The sequence below is a fragment of the Ochotona princeps genome, chromosome 3, assembly GCF_030435755.1.
Source record: "Ochotona princeps isolate mOchPri1 chromosome 3, mOchPri1.hap1, whole genome shotgun sequence".
Classification (NCBI taxonomy): Eukaryota; Metazoa; Chordata; class Mammalia; order Lagomorpha; family Ochotonidae; genus Ochotona; species Ochotona princeps.
Window position 1 is genome coordinate 67,568,813 of NC_080834.1, and position 15,548 is coordinate 67,584,360.

Genomic DNA, 15,548 nt, shown 5'->3' on the forward strand with positions numbered 1-15,548 from the left:
TTAATTGATTGGAATGATACTCTGCCGGCTCTACCTTCAGACCAGAGATGGTCTCACCAAGAAACTATTGAACTTACCAGGACAGTAAGATGCTGGACTTTATGCTTGGTAAATACCTCCAATGAAAGAATGTCAACTGAATTTGAACTATGGAAATGCAACAAGGTGGAGCAATCCATCGTGGGGGGAGAGTTTTGGGAGGGGCGGGAGGAATCCCAGTGCATAAAAAAATGTATCACATAATGCAATGTAATTAGTTAAAAAAAAAAAAAGGAAATGCAATAAAAATAAATGTTCAAAAAAAAATGTTTCTTCCAGATTGCTCTGAATGTTGCAGGAAAAGGTGATAGTTTGGCATCATGGGATGGCATTTTAGATCTGCCAGAACAGGAGACTATTCACAAAGATTGCCTGGAGTTTATTGGTAAGCTTAGTAATTGTTCTTAAACAGCAGAAATTTGGGGGGATGATTTTTGGGTAGGGCAAGTTACCTTGTTACAAATTGGAATGTGTTTGTGCTCGCTTTGGCAGCATATATACTAAAATTGGAATGACAAATTGGAATGTGTTTGAATTTGTGAAGGGTTTGTGGTTTTACAACTTTTCTTTCCAAATTCTTACAAATAATGTTTAATAATTATAAGAAAGCTCTGGTTTTTACTGCTACTTTTATGCATGTTTACAATTTGTTGTGATCTTAAACCTGCCTTTTGCATAATTAATGAATTATGTGATTATATACAGTCCTCAAAGGAGAGTGTGTTTCAAAAGTTTGTAACTCATAGATCATAATTTGCAGTAGAAACAGTACTACAAATCACAGGTAAATAGATGTCTGATCACCCCATGAAGCATATTTTAATTCACAATATAGATTAGCTTAATTAGCTTATACTTTTTAAAATTTACCTGTAGTCTATTGGTGGGTTTTTGTCTCTCTTTCCACCATTTTGTAAAGTATTTAGTAGATAGACTTTTGTGTAATAGCCACAGTAGAAACTCTGCTGCCAAATTGTGTAGAAGAAAGGAGGTTTGATAATGAAGAGTGAATTGCTTTCTTTTCCCTTTGTTGATCCTAGTGGCTGCTACCCATCAGATGGTAGACAGTGACCTGTCTAGAAAGCACATTCTTGGCTCTCAGGCCTTCAGGTTTTACCTATCTTTGCATACATTCTTCTGTTTCACACTGGCTAGTATTGGGCTAAACACCCTGTATCACATATTATTATTGTTAGTAAATGTTCTCTTAAGAGACCAGGTAAGAAAACACGTACTTACATGAAACCAATTGTTAATTTTCTTAAGATGGCTATGTTGCATAAAGTTCAAAACAAGAATATTATAAAGAACTTTGCCCTTAAGGTTTTTAGTCTGTGAACCAGTATTAAGTATGGAGGAAAATGCTTTCATTGTTTTTACTTTGTCATGCACTATATGCATTAGCAGGATTTCTGTTAGATTCAATATCTTAGGTAACATTATTTTGACATTTGTGTTCTAGATCACCTTTCAGTGCCAGAGGAAAAGGCATCAGAATTGCTTTTGGATATTGAATCTGTAATAACCTTTTATTGTAAATCACGAAATATTAAATACAGTGCCTCCCTTAGCTGGATACATCTGCTGAAACCACTGGTGCATCTTCAGCTGCCACGCAGTGATTTATACAACTGCTTTTATGCTATCATGAATAAGTACATTCCCAGGTAAAGTATGTTTCTACAGTTTATAAAAGAGAATAAAGATGTACTGTGTTTTGAATTAAGTTTGTTAAACTTACTTTGGTGGTAAGGTGCAAGATTCAAACAGTTTCTGGTGGTGAAGTGAAAGGTTCAGATATTTTCATTTTAAAGAATTCTTTACTGTTAAATTTGTGCTTCTAGAATTTGTGAATGTAACATAACTCTTGAGCTTTTACTACGGCAATTTACTCTGTTTTAGAATGGTCACAAAGCTTACCACAATCAGTTTTTTAATATCTTCATCACTTCATAAAAAAATTCTGCATCTAGTGATAGCCAGCTATTCATTTTCCTCCCCGTACTCCTTGGAAACCATTGGTCTGCTTTCTGTTTCTGTGGATCTGCCTGTCTGGCATTACATATAAATGATGTGTAGAAAATGTGGTGTTTATCTGTGACTCTTCTTTGATCTAGCATGTTTTCATGGTTCATCCATGCTGTAGCATATATCAATATTTCTTCTAGTTTTTGGCCTAATTCCATTATGTTCGTATGCCACATTTTATTTATTCATTTGTCACTGAAGATTTAGTTGTTTTTGTGTTTTGCTATTTTGAATATGTGGTATAAATATTTATGTATGACCTTTTATATTTAATATAAATATGTTTACATATAAGAAAATATATATTCTCATTTCTCTGGAATATGTTGCCTGGAAATTGAATTTTTGGATTATGTAAGAACTCTATATGACCTTTTAAGGATTGGCTAGACTCTTCTACAGGCTGCACCGTTTATACTCCCACCAGTAGTAAATACAAATCCAGATTTCTCCATATACTCGAGGTGTTTTTAATGTCCACCAAGGTGGAGAACTCCTGTGCCATCTTGAAGCCACACTGTTTTATGTAAGGAAAACAAATATAAATATATTAGAAGACATGGCTTAATGTCATGGCAGAGCCAAAAGCTTGATTTCCTGCTTAAGAGTCATTCTGTTATGCTAGGTTTCTCAACTGTCTGTGCTGTTTTTTTTTATGATTTATTTATTCATTTTGAAAGTCAGAGTTTCAGAATAAGAGAGTATGAAGGAAACAGATTTTCCATATGCTGGTTCACTCTCCAGATGGATGCAGGCCAAAGGTAGAAGCATCATCCAAGTCTCCCATGTTGGTGGCAGGGACCCAATCACCTTGGCCGTCCTCTGCTGCTTTCCCAGGTGATTAGCAGGGGTTGGATTAAATTCAGAGAGCCAGAATATGAACCAGTGCCCATTAGGGATGCCAGTGTCGCAGGCAGTGGCCTTGCCCACTGTGCCACAATGCCAGGTACCATACTAGTGTTTTATCATTTATCAGTTCCACCTGTCAAACTGTAGTAAAGGTAACAATAGCAAATGGCATGTTACCTCACCTTTGTCTCTGAAGAATGGAGGGCTTTTACACTGATGGCACTGTGTCACATACTGTGTTGTCACATTCCTTCAGCAGCTGCTTCTAAGAGTTCTTCACATAACATAGCACTCCAGCTGGCAAGGACATAAAATGCTGTAGAAGAACTGCATTTTAAATACCTTTTCCTTCCGTATTTGAATGTAAGATGGGTAGAATTCTATCAGCAAAATGTCTTGCAGTTGATAATAACTTTGTATTATGCAACTGCAAAATGAACAAATGCTGCAGCAGTGGCTGACTTCTGGAAATACTCCACTTTTTCAAAAGATAAGACCAAAAACTAGGTAACTCTTTTACTGAAGCCCGTTTACCTCATTTCATTTTCTTTGCAGTTTCTTAAGAAACTATGCTCTTGCCAAAATATAACTTTTTAAAATAATTTTTGTTTATTGATTTTTCATTTATACTTAAAAGAGAGACAAAGAGAGATCTTCCATTAACTAGTTGACTCTCCAAATCCTGGCCCATAACAGCCAGGATTGGGCCAAGAGCCTGAACTCCATATGGAATCTCCCATGTGGGTGGCAGAAGTTCAGTATTTGAGTCATTATTTGCTGCCTCCCAGGATGCATCAGCATGAGTCAGAAGAGCAGTGACTCAAGCCTGGCACTTATAGATGGGATGGAAGCATCCCAGGTAGCAACTTCACTACTATGCCAAATGCCCACCCTCAGAATACCTCTAACTGAAGTGTCAGATTTTACGTACACAGCAGTAGCATAGCATAATGATTTAATTGCCAGTTTCTCTGTGTACATCTTAACTCCAGCTATTCTTAGCTGTGTCACCTTTGGGGAGATGTTTAACCTCCATTAAGCCTCAATTTTTCTGTAAAATGAATATATATTTAATGGAGTTGTTAGTTATGACAATATGAAATAACCTTGCAAAATACTTACTTCAGAGTCTAGCGCTTGATTTTCCATAAATACTTTTATTAGAATGATGTTTTCTTTGAACTATTAGACTTTACGGATTCGGTAGATACACTTACTTTGTTCCCTTGTGACTAGTACAATGCATCTCAGTACAAAAACTGAACGGAATAATTAGTGAAGCCTGCTGGTCCAAAGGAAGTTTGAATTACTCGTCACCTTGTTGATAAGAGCACCGCACTTTAGTCAACCAGACTCTTTGGAAGTGCTCTCTTTGCAATGCGTTTTATCTTTTAAAATTTGATTTATCTATTTGAAAGGCAGTGAGACAGATACAAAGATTTCCCATTCTCCGGTGCACTCCCCAGATGTTCACAGTAACGGGCTGGACCAGGCCAAAGCCAGGACCTAGAAATCAGTCTGTATCTCCTGTTGGATGGCAGCGCCTAAGCACTTGAGCCATCACCTGCTTCTCCCAGAGTTCATTTTAGCAAAAAGTTGGAATTGAAAGCAGAACCAAGACTTGAACCACAGGCACCAATATGAGATGTAGATGTCCCATTGTGTCAACTTTTATCTTTAACTACAGTGATTGAAACGTATCTCTCCATATGCAGTAATATCAGACTGCCAAACATCAGTTATATTTTGAGAGGTAATGTTTTTAATGAGGTAATTTTGTTCCATTTTGAGATGTAAAAACAATACACTGAAATGAATTAATATGAACACTATGATATCTAAAAAATCCTTTAGTCACAAGATTTTAAGAGTGATACTGAATGTGGGAGTTACATGATAAAGCTTCTGAATTCAAGATCAGCCCTAGCCTTGGATGGAGATGCTGCTTTACTTCCAGAAGAGTGAGCCTGATTCGTGGGCCAGACCTGGACCTGCCCCAACGGTTATCTTCTTTGGGTTTAGTTGCCTAGGTGTCATGGTTTGGGGGTAGCACTGGATCAGGCCTTTGAGTGGCTGTCATTACTGTCACAGAGGAGTTTCTTAAATCTGTGAAGGCTGGACTGTTTCCTGAGGTAACGGCTGGAAACTGGTAAGTCCGTAGCCCAGAATGCATCACCATTCTCTTATGGTTGTTTCTGGTTTTTTGAAATAATTTCCACTTTTGAAGTCTCTTGCAGTGATATAAAATAAATGTGTAAGAAGCATTGTGATAATAGAAATTGTATAATATATATTTTTGTAACTTTTACTTTAAAACAGTTTTCACATTTAGCTTTCCCATTTTACTCTCATGAACAGTGATTCAGTAAAAGCAATATTTAGGAACTCATTGTCAGTAACTGGTACTGAAGTCACTTAGACAATTTTAATGCTCCACTGTACTATTCTGAATTGTTCATCTGTAACCATTTTAGACTGTACTTTTGCTAAGTGGACATATATGCCTGAGTATGTAAATCTTGTAGGTGAAGTACTTATTTGGCAGAGAGGGAGGATCCTGAACTTTTTCAAAATATTCTGTATTTCCTTTGGGGCTTGTAAACTTATCAAAGCAACCTAAGTGCTATTTTCAGTAGTTTTCTTGTTCGAATGCCAGCTTGGAGAGAATCTTCCTAAAGTGGCTGTAGACATAACTGTTTTTTTTTTTTTAAGATTTATTTTTATTTATTTCAAAGGCAGAGTTAGGGAGAAAAGAGAATAAGAACTGCTCCATCTCCTGGGTCACTCCCCAGTGGCCACACTGACTAGGCTGGGCTAATCTGAAACCAGGAGCTTCACCTGGCTCTCATTGGATGCAGGACCCCAAGCACTTTGAGCCATCTCCTGCTGCTTTCCCGGTCCAAAAGCAGGGAGCTGGATGGGAAGTGGAGTCACTGGAACTCAGACTGGCCCCATATAGGATGCTGGCATTGCAGGCTGTGTTTTAACTCAGTATGTCACAGACCCACTATTTCTAAGAACTTTTGTGAAGTTTGAACGGTATTAGCAGGAGAGCTCTTCTTGATTATTAGGTAGGCTGCTGTGAATTCTGGGTGTCAGGTGTGGGGATAGGGAGAAGGAGGAGTTGGATGTTAGAGAAGTATTGATTATTTATGTTTAATTTTTTAAACTGTCAGTGCAAAGAATTTTGCTTTTCTTGTCTTCTAGGGATTGTTCCCTGAAAGGGAGACCATTTCATCTCTTCAGATTACTCATCCAATACCATGAGCCTGAGCTTTGTTCTCTTCTTGATACAAAGAAAATTACTCCAGACTCCTATGCACTCAACTGGGTAATAAAGTGAAAGTAGGAACATTTAATGGAAAATAGACTTCTATAAACTATAGTTAGTTGAGGTTTTTTTTTTCCAAGAAAGACAAAGTACCATTATTGTTTTAACTAAAAGGAGAAATCTATTGGCATTTCAAAATGCTTTTTCTTAGCTCTTCAGATTATATAATAGGAAATTAAGCCTTTTGTTGTTTTACTTATATGTATGCATATAAGTAGATCTGTGTTTAACATGTAAATTCATCTGATGTGTATATGTACATAATTTATATTGACCTATTTAATACATATTTATGGAAATATGTGCATGTGATATGTAAAAATACATGATATGTATCAGTTCAGTTCAAAACTTTGTATGTTTAAACTGTTGATAGTATGTATAAAGAATTGACATTCAATTTAAGGAAAATTACCTAAGAATATCAAATGACTAATATAAAAGAATATAAAGTATAACTCAGTGCTCTTTCTATACTGTTGTCTTCAATAAAAAGTCTTAGTTTAGTCAGTAATTCTCAAGTCTTTTGTTCTCAGAATCCTTTGCCCGCTTAAAGTTTGTTGATTATCCATTGTTTATATGGATTACATTAATTATAAAGTAAAACTGAAGAATTTTATATATCCATACCTTTAAATGTAAATAAACTTGCTTTTAGATGAAAAACAGCTAAATTTTGCAAAAGAAAATTAATGGAAATGGTAGCATTATTTTACTTTTGCAAATCTCTATAATGCTTGGCTACATTACAAACAAGTGGATTTTTTTATTCAATCTGTAATGATCTCTTAACACATGTAGACTTTAAAATTTTTATGCATTTTGGGGAAGTGAATGTGGAAAAGGTAAAATAAGTCTCAAAGTGATATGAAAGTAACTTTGTGACCTGACAGACACCTTATAAAGAGCTTTAGTGACTTCCAAGAGAGAACTGTTCTAGGTTAACTTGAAGATCTTTCTGAAATAGTAACTGAGGCTGAAGCACTGTATTTTTAAAAACTAAGCATATTCTTCGGTGGTATCTTAAAATATTTTTTGTGATGGATCCCATTTATGTCAACTGTTAGCTGTCTTACATTTAGAAACTGCATTTCTAAGATTCAATTTCTTCATCTGCAATGTGGGAATGATAATATTTATCACAGAGGATGATGGAAGCAGTGAGCAATTGGGAAAAAGTACTTAGTCCTCACTGGTTTCTCTTTGGCACTCCATAAATCACAAACCTCAGTACCCTATTCTAGTTTTTTGTTTGTTTTGAATTTTTTTTTTTTAAGATAGAGAGATAGGTATTTTTCCATCTGCTGTTTTGGTTGCCAAATGCCTGTAGCTGGGCTGATGTAGGCCAAAGCCAGGAACCTACAATTCCATCCAGGTCTATCACATACCTGGCTATGGAACCCAGGTACCTGGGCCATCATTTTCTGCCTTCCCAAGTGCATTAGCAGGGAGCTAGGGAGTGTAGGAAGAGGGACTGGGACTCAAACCAGCACTCAGAGATGGGGTCAGGGCATGTCAAGTGGCAGTTTAGCCACTGTACCAAATGCCTGTCCCAAGTAATCTTGATTTCCTTCTTGGCCACTGTCTTGTCACTAAGTTAAAAATACTGAAACAGCAAAAATTTTCTAAGATTCATATGTTGCTATTACAGCTATTTATGTTAAAGTATGAAACTATGTCTCTTCAGCTTTTTAGTAATTAGTGGAGCTCTCTCTGCTGGTGTAGGAGTGGAAACTGAGCCCTTAAACAACTGGCTTCCTTTCAGCTTCCGTTCCACATAGATGGTTCTTTCTGGTATTCATGTTGGTGAAATGAAGATTCCTTTGTTTGTTTGTTTGTTTCAAAATCATCAGATGAAAACTAATTCCTAAGCCTCAAGAACGCATAACTGTGAACAATGCAGTGGTGACTTTAGGTTGCCTCAGTGAGTATAAGGGTAGCTAATATATCACTATTCAGTTTGTATTTGCTTATTTTGAGTCTTTTTATAGTAGTAGCTTTTTAAACAACAACAACAAAATTAATGGCAATAACGATCAGGGGTAATAACAATGGAATGGGCCTTGTAGCCACAGCCTTGTTTCTAGCCCCAGCGTCTTCACTCACAACCTGTGTGTGCTTATTGTGAGTGACTTATTGCTAGTCTATTTCTTCATCTGCAAAATGAGATCTTTTGTGAGAATTGAAATGAGAGACAAGAAGTGATATGTGCCAGAAGTTCAGTCAGAATTCTGCACTAAATGTGTTTCAATTATGTTCCTTTGACCATTAAAAGTATTTTGAACTTAATTTTGTACATGAAATTGTTTTTCTTTGTGGTGAAAATTGAGCAATCTAAACAACACTGAATTCATGTGATTTAAAGCAAAAGCGGGATATAGAGCAGCTTATAAATTAACAACTCTTTCCTTTGGAATACAAAACGATACAGCTGTTGAAAACTCTTGGTAGATGAGTATCGTCTCATCTTTTTCAGATGATGTACAACTAGGCTTTGAGGGCAACTTTTATATTATTAAAATTTTATGACGTGCTCTTAAATGACTGTATTTGAGCTTCAAAATTACCTTATCAGGTAGTGTGCTATAAATAGTAATAATTATCTTGTTAACCTTACAGAGTTCTGTGGGCAATTATGTATAATGTCACAGAGAAATGTGTTAGTTACTTGAGATTCACTATCTCTTTTTACAACAATGGTCAAAGACGGGTAGTAGTAATTTTTAAATAAACTACACAAGTGAAAACGAAAGCTTCAAATTATGTGTGAGGTCACACAAGCTAGTGAATAGCTAATTTGTTCCTTTAATTCACATATTCTCTGGATTTCATACTTTGAAGTTAAGATGCACATTAACTATCAGGTGCAAAATTTGATGTGATGTCACTTACTTATTTGCTTTAATGCTTTTAAGAGAGAAAATCAGTTCCTGTGATTTATGTCTTTCATTTCATTTCCTGATTGCAGCTCGGAAGTCTTTTTGCATGTTACTGTTCCATTGAAGTCACTCAGGCAATATGGGATGGATATCTACAACAAGCAGATCCATTTTTTATATATTTCTTAATGTTAATAATTCTTGTTAATGCAAAGTAAGTACCGCATTGCTTAGATTTGTTTCCTCTCCTTTCTCAAAGTACTCTGGTAATATTTAATTCAAATTTGTTTGATTCTCTTCTACAGAGAAGTTATCTTAGCACAAGAGTCAGACAGTAAAGAAGAAGTCATCCGTAAGTATCATTTGAGGTGGAGAAAACATTTTAATTCACTTAGTCTCCCGAACAATCAGCTTCCTCAACCGTAAGAGAAGCTCTGAAGTGTGATTCAGTTTTCACGTCTCTAAACACTCTCCAGAACACATCTTACATTTGTTTTGTGCGAAGAATTTCAAGATACATGCAGTGTCCTCAAAGTGTGTGTTTTCTGTGAACTTTCTGAAGATCCTGTGCATTTTTGTGCTGTCATGTTTTTGATTTTCCATATACTATTTCTCTGGCTTCTTTGTTCAAAAACAGTGTCTTCCTTTCTTCCTCTGTTGGCTGACTTTGTAACACACAGCCTGCATAATCTCTCCACGGTGAAGCTTTGGCTAGCCTTTTCGATGCTTTCCCACTCTTGCTTTTCTACAGAAAGCAACTTGCTCTTAGAGAGTGCACGGCACTTTGCACTGACTGCATGAGAAGTATTTGTAGAACTATAACAGGAAGACTAATTTTGTTTTCCTCACCAAGGTATAGTTCCTTAAGTGAGAAATTATTTCATAGTTTCCACCCACCCAGGGCTCCTAGCATTTCAGCTCTGCTTTTTGAATGAATGGATGAAAAATTCTGCTTAAAGTTGATTAATTATATTTAATTGCCTGACACTATCCTTCATGTAAAGCAGAATTGTCTGAACAGTTTCTTCTCCTTTGGGGAAATCTGCACCTCCATAAGCAGACTAAAAAGTGTGACTGTTGTTACTCTATTACACAGTATTTACTAAGTGTCCTATCTATAATCGTATTTCAGAATTCTTAGAAAACACTCCATCCAGTTTGAATGTAGAAGACATTGAAGACCTTTTTTCTCTGGCTCAGTATTATTGCAGTAAAACACCAGCTTCTTTTAGGAAGGTAAAATTAAGAAATAACCTACACTTCTGTACTTCACATTTTATACCTTGTTTTGTTATTTACTTTGTATTCATTTCAATTAAAATATATTTAAATGTTATACTTTATATATTCCAATTTTATCTACTTTTTTTTCCCAATCGTATTTGGTTTCCCTCCTAGAAGGACAGGTTAAAAAAGATTATGGAAGCCATCTTATTTGTGTACTTTTTTTTTTTTTAGAATTGCTTGTTTTTATTGAAAAGGCAGATTTAAAGAGGGAAGGAGAGACAGAGAGATCTTCCATCTGCTGGTTCCCTTCCCAAGTGGCCACAATGGCCAGGGCTGAGCTGATCCAAAGCCAGGAGCCTGGAGCTTCTTCTGCATCTCCCATGTTGGTGCAGGGTCTCAAGACTCTGGGCCATCCTCTTCTTTTCCCAGGCCACAAGCAGAGAACTGGGAGGGAAGTGAAACAGCCAGGACACGAACCAGCACCCATAGATCCTGGCGCATGCAAGGCAAGGATTTAGCCACTAAGCCTTTACACTGGGCCCACCTGTGTACTTAATATTAGTTTTTTTTTTTTTCTAATCATGAAAATGTTGACTGAAATACATTTCCTAAAATAGTGCTTTCTTAGAGCTGGCGTGGATTGGCTCATGCCTCGCTGGGTGGGACATAAAGATTAGTCACTCCTCACCATGGTGTTGAGGATTTTCCTGCACACCCCCCCCAAAAAAAATGTTCTGCACCTTAATTGTCGACAAATGTCTTGTTAGAGTTACAAGCCAGTCTAGATTATCCTAAAATCTGCCAAGATCAGCAAAATTATACTTCAACACAACAAATGGCTAAATACTAAAATGAAAATAGACACGAGACAGCTGAATGGTACCTTATAGCCATTTTAAGGTATATAGCAGCCGGTCCTGTATATAAACTAAAATTGAAATGTCAATGAGCTAATCATAGGTTGTGGTTAGGACTTGCTTTTTTATTTTAACATACTGGTTACTCAAAACCATGTCAGTTCCATAATGTTGCAAATTGCTGTTAATGTTATATTGGGACTCTTAATTGACTGGAATGATATTCTACCAGCTCTAACTTCAGACCAGAAATGGTATCCCCAAGAAACTGTTCAACCCATCTGGACAATAAGTAGCTGGACTCTATGCTTGGTATACGTTTGCAAGGAAAGAATCTTGATTGAATTTGAACTGTAATACTGCATCAAGGTGGAGGAATCCACCACGGGGGAGGGGCGTGTGGAGGGGTGGGGGGGATTCCCAGAGCCTATGAAACTGTCACATAATGCAAAATAATTAATAAAAAAAATAAAACGATAGCTTTCCCCCAAAAAATAAAATAAAATAAAATAGTACTTTCTTGACTCTGAAAGTTACACTGCAAAAAATCATTTGGAGAATATACTCTTAGTTGTGCCTCTTTTTGTCTGGAGGTCAGCCATGTACAGCCTAATGATGCAGAGGTGTCTTGTTAAAAATAGGGGGAAAAAAATCACTTATTCCCAAAGAGACCTGGATTTTTACACCAGACCTCTATTTTCAGTAAGGAACACTAAGCTAGAAATGTGAGTAGAGTGAATTCCTAGAAAGTAAAACTCAAAGAAGCAAAAGCCAATAATGACATAGGCACAGCTTTATGTTTACAAAACAAACAGGTTTGTTAGTGACCGCAGGAGCCTGTGACAGCATTATCATCTGGTAATTCTCTTTCTTTCTTTAGTTCTTTTTTTAAAATATCTATAATACTTATTTATTCAAGAGTCACAGAGGAAGAGACCATGAGAACTCCCCTCCTCTGGTTTACTCCTGGCTGGGACCAGAACAGAAACTGGAGCCAGGAACTCAGTTCAGGTTTCTCAGTGGGTGGCAGGTATCCAAGCAGTTGAGCCATCACCTGCTACCTCCGAGAGTCTGCATTAGTAGGAGGCTAGAATTTTGATGGGCTGTGAATTGAACACAGGCACTCCAACATGGGACACAGGCGTCCCTATATCTAGAGCAAGCATCTCTCTTTAAGAATTCTACCATTATCATTTCTACTTAGTAGTTATCATGTCATTATAATGTTGAAATAATGTTATTTTCAGTATAGTTCAGTATAGATGGACAAAGGAAACCTTTAAAAACAAAGATCTATTTTGTTTTTATTTGAAAAGCAGAGTTACTGAACAGGAAGAAGAGCAGAGAGGTCGTCCATCTGCTGGTTCACTCCCCAAATGGCCACAGTGGCCGAAGCTGAGTCAACCTGAAGCCAGATAAAAACATTTCGTTGGAGCAAGTGTTGTGGCAAGTCAGCTTCAGTGCCACTTGGAACACCCATGTCTAATGTTGAAGTATCCTGTTTGTTACACTTCTGATCCAGGTCCTGCTGGGACACCTGGGAGGCAATGTATTGTGGCTCAACTACTTCCGTCCCTACTGAAGTACTGAGTTCCTGATTCCAGGTTTTGTTTTGCCCCAGCCATAGCCTCTGGGTCCATTTGGGAGTAAACCAGCAAATACACAGTATCTCTTTCAGTGTTTGTTTATCTTAATATGTTGCTCTGCTGTCAAACAAATAAAAATGAATGAACATTTTAAAAGACATTTCCTTTTAAAATAATTTAGATTTATTTCTAGGACTCAACTTCAGCTGTTTTAACACTTTTGTTATATAGATCACTTCAGTTTGCAACAAATTGAGTAAGTTAGAATGTGGTGTGGTAGTTTAAGATCCTAAGTAAAAAAGTGAGCTTATTATTTTTCCGTTTTTTAAAGGAAGAATCTACTTATAGTAGACAGTTACAGCAGACTGCTATAGAATATTAAGTTACACAATTTTTAGAATTTATTCTACCACATTTTAATTCTATAAAGATATGAAAGTCTGGGACCATCTTGTGGCCTAGCGGCTAAAGTCCTTGCCTTGCAAGTGCCAGGATCCCAAATGGTTGCTGGTTCTAATACTGGCAGCCCCAGTTCCCATCCAGCTCCCTGCTTGTGGCCTGGGAAAGCAGTTGAGGACGGCCCAAAGCCTTAGGACCCTGCACCCATGTGGCAGACCCAGAAGACACTCCTAGCTTTGGATTGGCCCAGCTCTGACCATTGCGGCCACTTCGGGAGTGAATCACTGGACGGAAGATCTTCCACTCTGTCTCTCTTGCCTTCTATATATTTGATTTTATAATAAAAGCAAATAAATCTTTAAAAAATAATATGAAAGCCTATAGCCAACTATTTTCATATTTAATATAATTTAGTTGATAATATTTTTTAATGTGGTTTTTTCTCCTTAATCTTAGGTCTTGTATGTGACCTCGTTGTCATTTTTAGCCAAAAAGACTTGACACTATACTAAGTTTTTAAAACCACATGACTAAAGTGTTATCAAAAGTTAAGTCCTTGTTAATAATTTCAAATTAGAATAAAGAGGACAAGAACTGAGAATAAAGAAAAGAGAAAGTTTAATCTGCTGTTAGATGAGGAAGGCAGCTGAGTAGATGTCTCAGAACTACCATTCTACTTAGGGTGATTTGGGCTTTTAAAGAGCATAAAAAGGGAGGTTGGGCAGCTAAGGACTATGACTAATGACAAACCAGGAGTATCTAGATAGGTGCCAAAGCTGTTGTGGGACTGATGAGATGAAGTCATACCAGTCTCACACGTCAGTGCTTTTACTTGAGAAACTCGACTGCTTGATTTTATCCCATGGAGAGTATAGCAGAGTGTTCTGCACAGCTAAGCAGCTGCAAATCTTATTTAGCTGGGATGTGAAAGAAAAAAAGTATTATGTTAAGAGATGTCAGCATTTCATTACAAATTGGGGATTCTGAGTTTCAGTCCATCTGGGTCACCAAGAATTTGTAACTGCTTAGGGTATCTTATGAACAAAATCACAGTTTTTTTCTTCACAGTGTTTATAATTTTCTCATCAAACAGGACAACCACCATCTCTTTGGTAGTACTTTGCTGGGAATTAAGGATGACGATGCAGACCTGAGTCAGGCTCTTTGTTTGGCCGTCTCAGTGTCAGAGATACTTCAAGCAAGTCAGCTGCAAGGAGTGAGTAATGGAAGCTCAGTGTAGGCATTTCCTGCCCGTTTATTGATGCCCGTTAGTAATTGTGATTTACTTCAAGGGGACTCTTTGACCTTTATGAATACTTGATTGATTAAATTTTATGTTAATATGACCATTTTAATTTTTTTTCTTTTTAATTTATGTAGGATGAGTAGATTTCACATTTTTCATTGTGTATGTAGAAGCATAGGCGTTCTGCCTTCCCCTTTGCCCCCTCATTCCTCCCTGTCTTACTCTTCCTTTATTATAAAATGGCCATTCTTAAACTGCAAACTGTATGTGATTTTAATTCTTGGTAATTACTTTTGTCACTATTGACACCAATTTTTGTATACTGCTGTATGTTTTCATGTATCAGTAGAGCAAATGTAGCATTGCATCAAGTACTTGTAAGGATAAATTTAGCATTTAACACATTGAGTAGTTACAGCTAATTCAGTTACATGGCTTAATGCTGTAAAGCACATACCAGAGGAGAATTGTGAAAGTACACCATTATCTTCTGTTCATTTTATTACCTATAAAAACCTTTTTTTTAATATCAGAGAGAACATATATTTGTCCTTTTAAGATTGGCTTATTTCAGTAAACATAATGATCTCTAGTTGGGACTATTAGAGTCCGGGCCAAAGCCCCCGGACGTCAGGGTGCAAGCTAGTCAACTCCCAGAGAATGACAAAGAGTCTCACTGGTAATGCAAACAGCAAACAGAGTTTATTGCGCCAGCATGCTGGGGTCAGACCGCACTTGGGGCACGCAGGCCAGCCAAGCAGGGCAGTCGGACCCCGAACAGCCCAAGACAGTAGCTTATATAGGCCCTTTGGGGCTGGGAAATACATCAAAAGTAACAACCTTAGACATGTTCATTGTTTTAGGGTCTTCAGGCACAGGGAGCCTGTTCCTTTCCCATACCCACTATCTTTATGGCTCATCCCATTCTCACACTCTTATCTTCCTCCTGTTTTTGGGACCGGAGAAGAACTGTGCCCTTGCCTTCACAAAGTTGCAAGGCAGCAAAGAACAGATTTATCGCTAAAGTGGAATCCTCCCAAAGTCCAGGCACCTCCTGGCCTAGCAAAGTAGCAGTTGTTCAGTACAAAGGAATCTCACACTGCCCAA

The 15,548-nt window shown here is 37.2% G+C and overlaps 1 protein-coding gene across 2 annotated transcripts in view; it reads left to right on the top strand.

The window, feature by feature from the left end:
• The window catches only part of TBC1D23 (TBC1 domain family member 23), a 61,423-nt gene that overhangs the window by 24,116 nt on the left and 21,759 nt on the right, over positions 1 to 15,548 (top strand). For both annotated transcript variants that reach the window (XM_058661794.1, XM_058661795.1), the window contains exons 3-9: positions 319 to 424; positions 1,502 to 1,706; positions 6,124 to 6,247; positions 9,216 to 9,340; positions 9,432 to 9,478; positions 10,259 to 10,362; positions 14,289 to 14,411. In XM_058661794.1, coding sequence (XP_058517777.1) covers positions 319 to 424; positions 1,502 to 1,706; positions 6,124 to 6,247; positions 9,216 to 9,340; positions 9,432 to 9,478; positions 10,259 to 10,362; positions 14,289 to 14,411 — 834 coding nt within the window. The remainder of the gene's footprint in view (positions 1 to 318; positions 425 to 1,501; positions 1,707 to 6,123; positions 6,248 to 9,215; positions 9,341 to 9,431; positions 9,479 to 10,258; positions 10,363 to 14,288; positions 14,412 to 15,548) is intronic.